We start from the raw sequence: 16,176 nt of genomic DNA on the forward strand, positions 1-16,176 counted from the left end.
GCTCACCTTGGTCTTGGAACATCACAGCAAAGGACCTATGAGACATTTACCTTGAAACACTATGACTTTTTAGTGAACCTCTCCAGCAAGACTGGTTGCATTTGTCCTCTTAGGTAACTGAACTGAGTATACACAGTGTGTGATAAACCATTAACTGTTGGGGACCTGGCATACTGACTTACGTTTGGGATTGCTGGTCTGCAGTCATTCTTTCTAGCAGGAACTGGACCACACAGCAGTGTTAGGAGACCACCCCCTCCACCTATCTGACTGTGTTCCTCCTTGATTCCTGCTTTGCCCAGTATGCTGCTTGCCCGAAGCGTATGTCCTGAAGCTCAGCAAGCCTGCATGGGATCCAGGCTTAGCACTGGGGGCCTGTGCTTGCGCCCTGCCCACAAGTACTCCCAGAGCAGGCAGGCTGGATCTTGTAACTTGGACCTACCTTCCAGTGCAGATCTCCCTGGACCCTCCCCACAGTGCACCCGACAACCTCTCGGCACCACACCCTCACCTTCCCCACCCCTCCTTGGCCCAGACACCTCTTCCTGCCTTTCCTCACCAGGTGCATTGCTGAGTCTCATTTTATTTTCTATCTGGTGACTCTACCCACAGAAGGCACAATAAAAGCAGTCTGCCAGCACTGGAAAATAGATCTATGCTATACACTGTTTAGGGCTTTATTTCCAAAGTGTGAATGTCAGGAAGTAAAGCTGTCTACATGTACAGTTTACAAACTCGACCCAGTGCGATTTGCCTTGGAAGCCCACACTGGGTAGCCAGCAATGTCTGGGCTGGCACAGGGAAACCAGCCTTCTTCCTGTACCGCCTGCAGTCAGCAGGTAAGGTGGACAGGGCTGAAGCAACTCTTCAATGTCAATTTTCACCAGTGTGTGAGGAACCCACATTCATGAAGGGTAAAATGGGAATTGCTTTGACAATAGTAATTGTGAGTATATTCAAAACCAACAATAATTGAAAAAAATATAAGTGCACCAAATAAAACCATAGTATTGTTTCTGAATACCATTTGGATAAAATGCATAAGGATTTATGACACAAAGTCAGAAAAAAAAGCACTGAAAACCAAAGTACCTAACCCAGAATATTTACATTTTCCTGTAGGATTATAAAAAAACTTATTTTGCATCTACTGGATGCCCATACCCTATGGATCAGCAGTTGCTTCCCTGAATGCAATTCAAGAATTCTCATTTTCACAAAGTGTATTAATTTGGGTAAACAAAGGTCTTTTAGGGTAAAGATTTATAACTACTTTCAATGAAGTACACTCATCTTACAATAAGACATATTTTTTTAAAAAATGCAATGTAAGCCGGGCGTGGTGGCTCACGCCTGTAATCCTAGCACTCTGGGAGGCCGAGGCGGGTGGATTGCTCAAGGTCAGGAGTTCAAAACCAGCCTGAGTGAGACCCCGTCTCTACCATAAAAATAGAAATTAATTGGCCAACTAATATATATATATATATATATATATAAAAATCAGCTGGGCATGGTGGCTTGTGCCTGTAGTCCCAGCTACTCGGGAGGCTGAGGCAGGAGGATTGCTTGAGCCCAGGAGTTTGAGGTTGCTGTGAGCTAGGCTGACGCCATGGCACTCACTCTAGCCTAGGCAAGAAAGCGAGACTCTGTCTCAAAAAAAAAAAAAAAAATGCAATGTAAATTTTTTAAGAAAAATCACCAACTTACTATGCTAAAGATTTAATTTTGTACTTGTCTGAGTTGAGAGATTATGCACCTTGATATTCTCTGTAGTCTCCTTAGCACACACGTTGTTTAATGACCCTTTATTGATTGCTCCATTTGCTTGTTGACTTGAATACTTGGTGTGGAGCCCACAGACTCCTGTGTCCCAGAGTTTCTGTTGCACTGGACAAGTGTAGATCACTATCCATGCTATCTCAGGTAATGAGATTCTTGTAATTATGGTCATAGCATTATTTATATATTTTTATGAGGTGCCTGTTAATTCACTGTCAGCAAGTTGTGGCTCCCAGGAGTGAGTCAGTTGGCTCGGAGAGTGCAGGAGGCAGAACTTGGACCCTCTTAAGGCTGATTCTGAAACCCAGGTTCATAACCTGAATGCCTCCTTGCCTTCCCAGGGTTACAGGAGAGTGGTGACGAAAAAACACCACTTTGAAGTAGATTTTTAATATATCAATCCTCAAAATCTATTTTGCTGAGAAACATATCTGTTCCTTATTTAATTATAGCTCCTTTATTTGCATTTTCCTTCTTTGCCTTTTGTTTAGCAGTTTATGGATCAAAATGCAAAACTCTGTGCTTCCCAGAGATTAAAATAATCCGGTCTACACTGGGTTAAATGGAGCAAGCAGATTTAATTTAGGATATTCTCACTTACTAGAAAATAATTGTGGGTTTTTAGGTCATTGCTACTACTGGATAATTGCCTTCTCTGACCATGAAGACAATTTGGATAATTATTAGGAGAGGGGTCTGATATTTTTTTTCCATCCTCAAGAGAGTGCTTTATTTTGTGCATGAAACACTCATGGGAAGCAAATTAAATATTTTTAATGTAATCCGTATCTCATTAATTTCCTCAAGGATCTCCTAATACTGTAAGGATAGTAAAGTAGACACGGAGAAATCTAAAACCATGTGGAAAGAGGAGGAAAGCAAGCACACTCACCATTAGAATCAATGGTTCTCACACTTGAACGTAGATCAGAATGACTTAAAAGACTTAATAAAATGCCAGTTTTAAATGCGGAAGCCTGGCTCAATTTTGTTCAAGTCTGTAAGTTATTATAATTATTTACTTCAGTTTGGAGCTTCTTGGCAGGCAAGGGGAAATGGAACCACTTTACCCTATGCACTTTCACTCCTGTATATATTATAAACCACCAAATTTTAGAAACGATCGAGGTGGGTGACTTAAATGGTTCTCATACTCAGAAACCAGTTCTTCAGGAGGGATAAACTTTTTTATGGTACTAAATTATTAAAAGGAATTTTTTGCATACCTTCATATATAAGGGATTTTGAAGAGTTTTAAGGATAGTGTCCTTTTTTTTTTTTAACAGACTTAATTTCACTTTATTTTTCTCATATAAAAATGCTATGTGGTAGCCACAGCTGGAGCCTGGGTCCTCTGCACAGAGACTCTGGTGTGGGTCTTGACAAGATGGTCGGTGAATTCCTGGTAGGGAGACTTGGTGAATACTGTCTCTTTCCAGAGGTCAGGAGTCAGATAGCTATAGGTCTTGGAGATGGCATCGAAGGTGGCCTTTGCGAAGTTGCCCAGCTTGGCAGTGCAACCCCTGGCAGAAGTGTAGCAGTCATCGATACCAGCCATCATCAGCAGCTTCTTGGGCACAGGGGCTGAGACAATGCCAGTTCCTCTAGGGCCAGGGATGAGATGCACCAGCACAGAGCCACAGCGGCCTGTCACCTTGCAAGGAACAGTGTGGGGCTTGCCAATCTTGTTCCCCCAGTAGCCTCTCCGCACGGGGACTATGGAGAGCGTGGCCAGGATGATGGCCCCTCGGATGGTAGTGGCTACCTCCTTGGAGCACTTGACACCTAGACCAACGTGGCCATTGTAGTCCCCGATGGCAACAAACGCCTTGAACCTGGTCCGCTGGCCAGCGCGGGTCTGCTTTTGCACTGGCATGATCTTCAAAACCTCATCTTTGAGAGACACTCCCAGGAAAAAATCAATCAATGATCTCAGACTCCTTGATAGGCAAGGAGAACAGATAGATCTCCTCCAGGGATTTGATCTTCATGTCCTTGACCAGGCGGCCCAGCTTGGTCACGGGCATCCACTCCTTGTCCTCGGCCTTGCCTCCTCGAGCTCCACGACCCCGGCCCCGACCACGGCCGCAAGCGACCACGGCCACGAATGCGGTGCTGAAGCCTCCACGGAAGCCGCCCCCATTCCAGGGCCCCGGGGCCTCCGGGCCCTCCCGCTGCACCGGCGTCATCGCCATTTGGTGTTTTCCCGGAGAAAAAGCGATAGTGTCCTTTTTATAACTTCAAATTTTCCAATTTTAAAGAAATTCATGCCTACTGTAGTTTAACGGTATAAAAGTGTAATCACCTATAATCCCAGAACTAATAACTACGACCCTTTTTTACTCCTCCCAGCATTGTTCTATGCATACTTATACTTAAAATTTAAATAGGATAAGGCCGGGCGTGGTGGCTCACGCCTGTAATCCTAGCACTCTGGGAGGCCGAGGCGGGCGGATTGCTCAAGGTCAAGAGTTCAAAACCAGCCTGAGCGAGACCCCGTCTCTACCATAAAAATAGAAAGAAATTAATTGGCCAACTAATATATATATATAAAAATCAGCCGGGCATGGTGGCTTGTGCCTGTAGTCCCAGCTACTCGGGAGGCTGAGGCAGGAGGATCGCTTGAGCCCAGGAGTTTGAGGTTGCTGTGAGCTAGGCTGACGCCACGGCACTCACTCTAGCCTAGGCAAGAAAGCGAGACTCTGTCTCAAAAAAAAAAAAAAAAAAAGAAAAGAAAATTTAAATAGGATAATTAAAAATATATACTGTTGTAATATCTGCTTTTGCACTTATCAATACTGCCTGCATATCTTTCCATGAAAACAAATATTGAACTCTACTATTGCTTTAATGCATATATTGTATTCCAATATATTCATATATAACAATTTATCAAATTTCCTCTCCAGTGGCATTACATTGTTTCTATTTTCTCTCAGTTAAGTAAATGCTAAAGCTTTAATTCTTTATGCACACGTATTTACTCCCTACTATAATTATTTGCTTAACAATGCCCTGAAAGTGAAATTGTTAAATTGAAAAATATGCTACTTATAAAGGCCCTCGAAACACTTGGCCAAACGTCCTCCAGAAAGGTGTTACCAAGATCAATTCCTACTGATGGTATATAAAGATACCTATCTCTTCTCACCAGCACCAATTTGTGAGTGAAAAGTGAAATACTACAGTAATTTTCAGAGGTATAAACATTTTACCCATTCATATTTCTTATTTTTTGAACTTTTTTGTTAACATTATTTGCCTTGTTTTTATTGGTATAATCACTTTTTAAATCATGAGCTGTTTTTATAATGAGAATATGAATCATTCGACATATTTCCCCGACAGGTTTGTCTTAAAATTTTGGTGGTATGTTTTTGTGTTAAAAGCAGGGTTTTTTTTTTTTCTTCATGATTTTTAGCTCAGTGTCATCTTTGGAAAAATTTTCCACACTCCTCACCTTATAAACAAATTCCCCCGAATTTCTAGGTAATCTGTAAATTATCTATTTAAGCCTGTATTCCAGGAGCAATTTGTTTAATGGGTCTAATTTATTTTTGCTTCCAAATAGTTGCCCCAATATCATCTATTGACAAAAATCTACCCTGCACTCAGGGATTTAAAATAATTTCATTGGATCATTTCTATTTTCTATTCTATTCTGTCATGAGTATCTTATTTTTTCATATTATTGTACTTTCATAATATCTTTACAATGTTGCACTGTAACATCCTTAATTGCTAGAATAAAGCTATTAGCATGCATTTTCTCCTTTAGGTGAATTCTATAATTACTTACATCTTCTCCCTAAGAGCTATAAAAATGCAGAGGTTCTCTGTGTGGGTTATCCCTAGGGATAAATAAAATCTGAGAGGGTAACATTGTAGGAGAGACTGTGCCTGGGGGCAAGGAATAAGGCTGACCCTCAAGGTTGCTACTCAAGGAGGAGGCACAACTGTGGGGGCCCCTGGTGGATAAAAATAATCTGAGACTAGAATTCAGAATTCGAAGAGCAGATACACATCCCCGAGACTATCTTCCTTGCCTGTGATGATCTGCAGTTGGGCTGCTGACCACAGGAGCCCAGAGACTACGACTTTCACTTGCAGGTCAGGCCCGGGAACAGTGATATTTCTCCGTGGCTGTGGCCGGCCTTAGATTCCAGGCCTGTGGTGAGCAGAATTTGCATTTTATCTGCACAAGTGAGAAGTCTGAACAAGTTATGGTGCAAAGGGATTGAGTCCTCATATCTCTTTTCCTGGATGAGGCTAGGGGACGCTACAGGCAAACCAATAGCCCCTAGAAGCAGCTGTGGAAGTACTCAAGTGCTCTGACAGGTGTCCAGTCATCTTCACTGTAGAGAATGGAAAAATTATTTTAGTGTGCAAGATGTTAATATCAGGTGTTACTTGGTGCCCTGCCTTAGAAAGGCCCAGAATGATGAACAGGTGCCTCAGATTTTGAGCAGCAACACCTCCTGACAAAATGGCCTGCCAGGGATGTTTACTGCAAAACATAATCTCAGAGGCCTACATCAATCTACTTCCTGGACAGTGCTAATATTATTGCCCCATTTGTGTTTTGCCGAAAACCTTCCAGAGTTGAAGATTTTTGTTTTGATCTAATTTTTTTCAGACATGGTCTTTCTGAAAATAATTAAACCACAAGATTGGGTTCCGGTGCAGTCATTCCTTTTCCATGAAGGCAAGTCCATCCTCAGGAGGGATGGCTGTTGGTCTTCACATTGTTCTGGTAGAAGAGTCAACATAAAAGTCTGTGTAGTTGTCCACTGAGGTAATACATGATTTCATAACAAAAATAGCCAATTTTCCTGATTCTGCAGTGAAAAAGAAGCCAAACTACCCCCAAAAGCATTTACATATTTACTTGGAGTTCTGAGGGATAATTATCTTGATCTGCGTTTCTTGGGAGAAGGAGTTAGGTAGAAACCCTGAGAAACACTTCAGAAAAGTCTAGGCACACAGGGAGGGGTTTGTACTGTTTGTATTTGTTTTGCTTTTAAAAACTCAGTGAAGATTTTCTGATCTATGGGGGGGAGTACTATACCTAAATTCAGAAAACCTGGCTTCTAGTTATAACCCTAGTAATTATTAGTTGTGTGATCTTAGATACTTCACGTCTCCCAGCCTCAGTCTATTTTATTCATAAAATAGCAAGGTATTTGTAAAATACCTGCTACAAGAATTTATTGTGGGAGTGCAGGAGCAAACGAGCTACGGTTTATGAAAGCACTCTGTAAACCCTAGCAGTCTCTGCAGATATGTGCACACAAATACTGGATACATACACTGCGCTACGGGTATGCAACTAGAGCCGTCTGGAAGGCCGGAGGGATCAGGCACAGCCCCGCGCACACGTGAGTGACCCCGCTGAGCCGAGAGTATCTTTGCTCAAGGCCAGGACCCCCAAGTGATCATCCCTGCCTCGTGGCCTCAGGGAGCCAGGAAACGCTCTGTCTCCGAGAGAAATACCGGAGCAGGGAGAAGGCGGGCTTGCCTTTCTGCATCCTTGATGTTGTCCCCTGAGGAAAAGCAAACGCCTTTCTCTCTCAGTCGCTCCGCTTCGCCGTTGACGACATGCGGGTTTGGGGCCAGATCGCCCTTGTGACCCTAAACTCCACGCCTGCGCTCCGCGGCCCAGCCCCGCGCCCGGCCGGGCGGAGACCCCCGTGGGCGCAGCCGCACTCCCGCCCCAGCGGGATCCTCCACGGAGCAGCCCCGCGCCCGGCCGGGCGGAGAGCCCCGTGGGCGCAGCCGCACTCGCGCCCCAGCGGGATCCTCCACGGAGCAGCCCCGCGCCCGGCCGGGCGGAGAGCCCCGTGGGCGCAGCCGCACTCGCGCCCCAGCGGGATCCTGCACGGAGCAGCCCCGCGGCGGCGGCTGCCAGACCTCGCGCCGCGGTGGAAAGGCGGCGTCCCGGGACGGCCTGCGGGGAGCGCGCCGGGACTCGCACACGCACCACGTGCCCACAACGCGCTTTATTGCCGCGCACGCGCAGCGCCGCGGGCTGGGGCAGGGCCCGCCTAGGAGCTCACTGAGGCTTCTCCTTGCTGTTGAAGGGGTTGTAGGGCTTCACGGTGGTGATCATTCGCGACAGCGGAGCCTGGTGACGGAAGTGGTCAACTTGCATTGCTTTCCGTAAGGTGCTACGACAGAATGGAGGAAGAAAAGAAAAAGTGATACAAATGCTACATGAAATAAACATAAAACACATAACCTCAGCTGTTCTCCAGCGGGACACACACGTGTGCGGGAGAGGAGAGCGGCAGCGGGCAGGAGGGCTGGGGCCCGCGCAGCCTGCGAGCGCCCAGATTCAGGGGCTGCATGACTCGCACGATGGCGCATTCGGTCTCCCGGACTGAAGTCTGCTCTGCACGGGGAGGTGCAGAGAAAGGACGTGAGTTAGGGAGAGGCAGCGGGTAGCCCAGCAGCACGGACAGAGGGTCTGCGAGGCGGGGCCCACCTGCCCGGGCGGGACGGCCCCGCCCAGGGGCCGCCTGCCTCCCTCCACCGTGCTCTCGGCTGTGCGCTCCCGCATGGGCTCCTCTAAGACCCAGGAGGAATATATTTGCCCTACCCGATTTGTTGTGAGAATTAGAAGAAGGAAAAGAGCTTTGAAAATGTGGAATGCTATGCCACTGATGTTTATCCCCTAGCGTTACCAGCACGTTCGCAGTCCCTGTTACGCACAGAGGCGGTCGGTCCCGGCCGACAGGAGCGTGCCAAGGAGTACCAGCAGCCCCACAAGCCCATGGCCCGAGGTAATTTTGTTGTGAATTTGCTGCTATTTGAAACACACACACACACACACACACACACACACACACACACACACACACACACACACACACACACACACACACACACACACACACGATGTGATGCTCGGATGTAGTAGCAAGTGGCAAAGCTAATGAGGAAATTAACCCCCACATCCAACTAAACCTAGAATGGCTTTGTTTTATGCTCTGAGCATCATGCAGTAAAGTATTTTGTTGTTTTGCTTTTTTATCATTATTAAGTTGTGGGAAATGGCGTTTGAAGCAAGAAAACGCTGCTGCGAAGGTCACATCTGGCGTGAGGGAATGTAAAAGAAGCGCTGGACTGCGATGGGCCTGCCAACCTGGAGCAGCACTTGTGCCTGCGTTTCCTTGCTCACAAATTTGGAGATTCCCAACATCCCCTCTTACCCACCCCTGACACGCGGCTCCCCTCACTTCAGATCTCCTCCAGTTGCGCTTTCCTTTGTCTCCTGCATCCCATCCCGGATTCATCCTACGCTCTGCGCGGGGCTGTCCCCCTCACTCAAAATGTGGTGTAGGGACCATGTGGCCTTCGACCCCTTTGCACCAACATCAGAGGTCAGACCCCGCTGCAGCCTTATGAACCACAGAGATCCAGGGTGGAAGCCTGGCCTCTTTGTGCCCTCTGCACAAAGAGGTTTCTTCAGTCCCCTCTCTTGTCCCCTTGTCAACCTACAATCTGGTGGGCAAGACTATTTCACACCACTGGTGGTGGCAGAATCCAGCAGCAAAGGCTCAGGAGAGTGGGCTGGGAGGACGTGGAGGCAGGGGGTGAGGGAGACTGTTTGCTTTTTAAAGAAGTTCAGAAGTGAAAGGGGGGAGGGGAGAGGAGACAAACAGGGTGGCAATGTCAAAGGGCAACAGTGGGGAGACTCCACTGGGTATCTTCATAAGCACCAAACCAGCTGGGAGAGGCCAGCCACCAGACACCACTGTGGGCAGGGAGGAAGCAGGAGTGCACAGGATTGAGAGCGAGGAGACTTTCTAGAAAAGTGAGAGCATGTCTTCTGGCGAGAAACGGGGAAAAGCAGCAATGGAAGTAAAGATGTGGACGTGGATTGCAGGAGGGCATGGTAACAGGGGAAAGGAGGGCTTGCTTTGGTGGCCCAAGGAGCAGGAGGTGATCCCAGCTGCTCAGAGGGACTTGGGGAGTGACCAGAAGTTCATGCAGTGCAGGAAGCTTTGAAGGTGGCCACGTGGGAATGGAACGGGTCACAGAGGAGCAGTGGGAGGACAGAAGAGACTAATACTCTGGAGGAGTTCCCAGGGGGTGCCCGTGTGCAGATGACTTCTTAGAAATAACAGGAAAAAATGTATCAGCTCAAGGAGACACAATCAGGAGGAAGTGAGATCACTAAGTTCTCATGATACTCATCAGAGAGAGAACTGGGCTCACACTTTCACTGGAAATTTTTAGCAAAAAAATATTAAATATAGTGTCACAAAAAGTCAGAAGTAGTAATCCATGATGGAGATCCTTGAAGGCACAACTTGGAGGGCCAGGCTAAATGCAAGTGGACGGCCTTCCTTCTAGAGGGCCCCATACTTATGTCAGCACAGGGAGTTTTTCTTTTTAATTTTAACTCCCCTTCCTCCTCTCCACTGTGCTATCTCACATCAGAGCACGGCCGCCTGCCAGGAGCTGCTGTAGGGGCAAATAATAGAGGTACAGACCTGGACCCTGGACATCTGGGCCCAACACAAGCCATCACTTAGTTGTGGGTGACCCTTTGGTTGGTGTCACTGTCTCCAGAGTATTACCTTCACCTTGAGAATAAGAGCCCCAGAGAAGCCACCTCAGAGGGTTTGGGTCCCCGTTTTGGGAGAGGATGACAGCCATGTGTGTAGTATGCATTATGTGTAGGAGACACAGCTGCGGGCCCCCCCAGGAGTCAGCCGTGGGCCTGAATCTGGATGTGAGTGTCTGGCTGAAAGACACAAATTCTTTTCTCTAGTAGTAACAGTGGGGCAGAGTTTTTCACTTAGAAATAGAAATTTATCTGAGAGATAATAGGAGCCTTTTACCACACACTGGATAGCTTGATTATGTGGCTGTGGAAATGTGTCAGAGCAACAGGATGTTGGGGTGGGGTTGAGATATTTGGACTGAGAAGATGGATTGTGAACAAAAAAAGGTGAGGGAGATGTTTGCATGTGCACTGACAAAGAATCTTTGAGTAAGATCCTTCCCAAATTGTGAATCAAGCAACCACAGGATTTTACCCTAGCTATTTTTGGATAGCAAGTCTAAATGATAGGTATAAGGATGCATGTAGTTTTGACATTGTTTCTTTATGTTCCTCACATGAAGTGAAACATGTTAATTGTCTGAATCCTGCCTTTGGAAATGGATTTGTAACCTTTCAAAATATGTCTTGACATTGGCCTTAACAATGATTTCTTGGCTATCACACCAAAAGCTCAGGCTATAAAAGTAAAAATAAGCAATTGGGATTACATCAAACTAAAAAGCTTCTGCACCAAAAGACAGGCAATCAACAAAATGAAACGGATGTCTACAGATTGGGAGAAAATATTTTAAAACCATATATCTGATAATGGGTGAATATCCAAAGTTATAAAGAACTCATACAACTCAATAGCAAGAAAATATATGACCCAATTAAAAAAATGATCAAAGAACCTGAATAGCATTTCTCTAAAGGTGGCATAAAAATGGCGAGCAGATATATAAAAAGGTGCTTAACATTGCTAACCATCAAGGAAATACCAATCAAAACCACAATGAGATATCACTTCACACCAGTTAGAATGACTACTATCAAAAAGACAGGAGATCATAAGGGTTGGTGAAGATGTGGAGAAATTGGAACACTTGTACACTGTTGATGGGAATATAGATTGGTACAGCCATTGTGGAAACTAGTATAGAGGTTACTAAAGAAATTAAAATTTGAAATACCATATAATTCAGCAATTCCTCTTCTGGGCACATACTCAAAGGAAATGAAATTATTATCTCACTACAGCATTATTCATAGTAGCCAAGATATGGAAGTAACCTAGGAGTCTGTTGATGGAGCAATGGATAAAGAAACTGGAGTCTGTATATACAGTGGAGTATTATTCAGCCTTAATACAGCAGATCCTGCCATTTGCCACAACATGGATGGAGCTGGAGGTCATTTTGCTAAGTGAAATAAGCCAGGCACAGAAAGAAAAAATATTGCATAATCTCACTTATATGTGCAATCTACAAAATAAAAAAAAGGTCAAATATACAGAGATAGAGAATAAAATGTGGTCAATTTACAATAAGCATTTTGTTGATTCAGTGAAAGGCCACACAAATCAACCAAAAAACAAACGAGTGAATGGAAGGATGAGCAGCTGGGTGAACTGGGAACCTGCAGCCCAAGAAGCCAGTCCCTGCCAGCCGCTCCCATTCCCTGTCGTTGCTGCCCTCCTGGGGGTTCATGAAGTCTGTCAGGGCAGGAGCACCTGACGCAGTGCGCACCACCTGACGGTCACCTCAGAAAGCCCCTGTCCCCCTTAGGCGAGCTCTCCTGGGTTAGCCCGGCTTTCTTCTTCACAGCACCTTTCAACATCCACAGTTATTTCATCTCTTCAGTCACTGCTTGTTCCTTTACTGTCCATCTTTCACACCAGAGCGGAAGTTGCTGAGGGCTGGGATCTTCTCTGTTCATCCCCATATGTTCAGTGCCTTCACCAGTGCCTGACCTAGAGTGGATGCTCAGGCACTGTTTGGCCAGTGAATGAATCCTCCACTGAAAGAATGTGATCCAAGAGAATCACATTCCCCTCTTCTGGGGAAGAGCTGCCCTGCCCTCTCCTCCACCCCTGCCTTGCTGCCGTGAGAGTGTATCGTTTGCACCAGGCTGGCTCTGGACCTGGCCCAGACTGCATTTGCATTTTCACAACTGTGTCACATCTTTTGCAAAGCCAGGACTTCCATTAGATGCTTTCGCATTTGAGTTATAATGAGCAATAATGTGCTGCTTCTCACCAACACCTTCCAAGAAAGGAGTCTCCAATAACCTCACACCTGATGTCTCCTGTTTTCAATTTGCAAACAATGGGGTTTAAAAATATATGTGACTTTCAACAGAACTTTGTCTTTTATAAAAAAATAAGGTGAATTTGCAAGAAGAAAATGTGCATCTGATGTATGTCCTGTGCATCTTCTGATGATAATGCAGGGTGGTGTGTAAGCAAAGCTATGATCTAAGAGGCAGAGATGCTGTCCCCCTAATATGCCCTAAATATCTTAATATACTCTCCTTTCAGCAGCATCAATATTAACATTAATCTATACCTGCTTTTCAGTGTAATTTGGGGTAAGATTCAAAAAGGAAGCCTGTATAAGACCTAATAAATTTCCCCTCAGTAGGAAAATTAACTCCTCTCTTTTTTGTACTTAATGCTCTATTTTTTTAAAACAATGTAAATTTACTCTTAATACTTAATTGTTCTTTAATGGAATAACCATAATTAGGATTTCCCCTCCTAATGTATCTGAGCAAGTTGAGTAATAAGATTCATACTTACCGGTACAGTTCTGAATCTGGTGATGGGGTTGTTGACGGAATATTAGAATTTGCTGGGTGAGTGGCTGTGAAATGAACCTTGCCAGTATATCCTGGAATATTTGCAGCACTAGAATGAAGAGTTAAAAGGGAAAAAGAGAGGAAATTAAAATAATGGTTTATGAAATGGTCATGGTAACTAGCACCCAAATATAAAAAATATAAAGGAGGATGCAGCTTAATTTTTTTTTTCCTGTATAAGGTATGGAACGTGGGCTGTCCAAACAGGACAGATCGCAGGCATAAGACATACGGAAGTACAGGAAGCACAGGTATTCAGATGACAACTCTACTCTAGGATTGACAAAACTTATTTCAAGTGCATGTTTTTCTCTTATTTTAAATTTCCATGTCTTTTACAGACATGACTCACTGCTGAGCTCTGTTTCATAATGAAGGAAGACACCAGTTTTTGACAAAACAGTAGACCCATATTCTACACGTAACTCTGTAGTGCAGATGCCAATATTAATGAACATATGCTCTTTACAGCAGTTTTTTAAAATCAAATGTCTTTCTTAGCACCATTAATGTACTATATTACAGATTTCAGATGACTTCCTAAAACTACACTTTGGAATCAAGTGTAAACCACCACATTAATTCCACATCAGCTCCTCTGGTTTAATGTCACCAACTCTTCTGCTTCCCTGTTCTTTTCCCCACTAGGAAGAGGGAGAAAAAGAGAAAACTCAAGAATGTAGGGGAAAGTTCTTCAGTGTGTATGTTAAAGGCTTCTCTAGAAAAGGCAAACAAGCATCCAAAATAAAGATTTAAACAAGTAACTGAGGCAGGAATATGAAGAACAGTATTTGTGCCCTTACAGCACACACAGATGACTTCCTACGGGTTCCCACAGGCGGGCAAAGCCCCGCCCGAGGCTCAGCCACATGTGCTGCTCACACGTGTTGCCTTCATTGCCAGGAGTTAGGAAAGTACGGTTTAAATTGTTCTTCAAGGGGCAAGAACACACTGTCTGCAGATCAGGAGGCTCTGTCAGATTGGTGGAATCCTATCAGTGCTATAGCCTTGGCGCTGTGCTGGCTTCAGAGGGGAAACGGCAAGGTCTCCGCCCTGAGCGTGTCCCCGGTGGGGGCATGGCCAGCAGGCAGCTGCGTCTGCAGGCAGCTCCGGGTGTGTGCTTCCCATCCCTGGGGCCTTTCTTTGAGAATAGGACATCTCTGTGGTGTGGTTCCTTATTCAAAATTGACTGGCAGACAAAATGCAACACAGTAGCAACAACTAAACCTTTGCCAAACAAAGGTGGAGGAATGGTTTCTCTGTGGAGGTATTGGTTATATTGATGTCTTTCCACAGCTCCAAACTAAACCTGCTCCAGGAGCCATTTATCTTAGGAGTAATATTTGAAATAGGGAGCTTAAAGGAGGTTGCTCCTTAAAGCATCAGGTGGCGAGGCAGACAGAAGAGAGAAGTTAGTGGAATGGGTGTGCACCCCAGGGTTAGGGTGAAGACTCAGGCCTTCAGCTGTCCTCGTCAGCTCCTGGATTGGGCGTAGTCTCTGGAGGCCTTCTGGCCTCAGCCATGCCAGTGAGTGATGACGCCGACTGAAAGGACTTTGGTGAGAGTGAAGTGGAAAAAACGATAATGATTCATATGGCAATTTTTTGGTGTACTTCCCCCATTGATTATGTGTTAGTATCTGATGTTAGGGGAAAAAATATGTATCAGACAGGGAATTGCACTAATAAATCTTGTGATGATTTCCAAGTGTGTATTCTGTGACTCTATTGGTGATGGCTTATTGGCTTGCAGGAGCTGAAATAGGGGACAGAAGTTACATCAAGGGTAACACGAGAATAAGCAGTACAAAATAATGGATTTCATGAAACTAGGAAAATAAGTGGGGAAGCTCACTGCCTTGAGAAGCAGACTTCTGTTCTGAGTCTGTCTCTGCCCTTAGCCAACTGTGAGATCTCACTCCAGTGAAGCAAGCTCTCTGGGCCTGAGCTCAGTCAACTGCAGAATAGAGATAACATCACTCACTTCTTAGGGGCACTCTGGGGATTAAAGGAATGAAATGAATGTGAAAGCAGCTAACAAATTGTTAGCACTTAACAGATGCTCAACTAATTTTAGTTGATGACATACAGGACTTTAAAGAAATAAAACATTTACAAAATAAGGGGCTTCTTGGCGGAGAATTCAAATCTTACCCAGTACAGGCAGCTGTGAAGGTATTTAGACAGAGGCTTCCAATGATGCTACACACTGGAATCTCACAGGCATCTTAAAAAGGTACCAGTACCTAGTTCCCATGCTCAACATTCTGATTTAATTAGTAAAAGGCATGGCCGGGGCATGGGGGCTTCCAACAGCTCCCCAGATGCTTCTCCTGTGCTTCGCGGCACTCAGGAGCCCATTATACAGCAGTGTCGTCAGGGGTGCTGGGGACCTAGGTGAGCCGACTAAAGCCGCCAAATTCTAGGCAGTGGCCTTTAGGACTTCTTGGAATTTTCTTGAAGAAGCATAGCTGTAACTTAGAGAAGTGATCAAAACTCAGGCAAAGTTATTTATGTGTGCATCTCTCCCCCCCAAACATTCATTAAAGCTTCCATGCATGCTATAAAGGAAATCCCCTCCGTCTGTGTGAGAGGTTTTTTCCACTTCATCTGAAACACCTGCAGAATTAAAATGTGGCTAAAGTCATAGCCTTCTATCAGAGCAGTTAAGAAGTCAGAGGGATGGAAGCAAGCGATCTGTCAGTGCCATGAAAGGCTTGATACAAAACATTATACGGCCATGTGTGCCTCCGTGGCATGCAGGTTATTGATGCTAAATGGTATCATATGTTACATTCTATTAAATGACATCATATCTAACAGTAACGTACTCTGAAATAGTAGACTGATTAGCTGCTTAGGCTTAAGAATGAATTCAGTTGCATGATAAACTGCCAAATATTTGAAAACGAAAGTTCTCACCCACGTTGCTTCTAAATCTATTCCATTTAACCCTTGTACGGAGGGACATCACAAGGGGAATTT

The 16,176-nt window shown here is 45.0% G+C and overlaps 1 protein-coding gene and 1 pseudogene across 1 annotated transcript in view; both read right to left on the minus strand.

The window, feature by feature from the left end:
• Positions 1-3,063: 3,063 nt before the first annotated feature.
• LOC105855170 (small ribosomal subunit protein uS5 pseudogene) lies at positions 3,064-3,821 on the minus strand (annotated as a pseudogene).
• A 3,961-nt stretch (positions 3,822-7,782) lies between these two features.
• The window catches only part of SPMIP7 (sperm microtubule inner protein 7), a 48,747-nt gene continuing 40,353 nt past the window's right edge, over positions 7,783-16,176 (minus strand). Inside the window, exons 8-9 of the mRNA XM_012735986.2 lie at positions 13,134-13,241; positions 7,783-7,946 (exon numbers count right to left, since the gene is read on the minus strand). Of these exons, the coding sequence (XP_012591440.1) occupies positions 7,832-7,946; positions 13,134-13,241 (223 nt within the window). The 3' untranslated portion in view covers positions 7,783-7,831. The remainder of the gene's footprint in view (positions 7,947-13,133; positions 13,242-16,176) is intronic.

Source organism: Microcebus murinus, chromosome 9, assembly GCF_040939455.1.
Source record: "Microcebus murinus isolate Inina chromosome 9, M.murinus_Inina_mat1.0, whole genome shotgun sequence".
Classification (NCBI taxonomy): Eukaryota; Metazoa; Chordata; class Mammalia; order Primates; family Cheirogaleidae; genus Microcebus; species Microcebus murinus.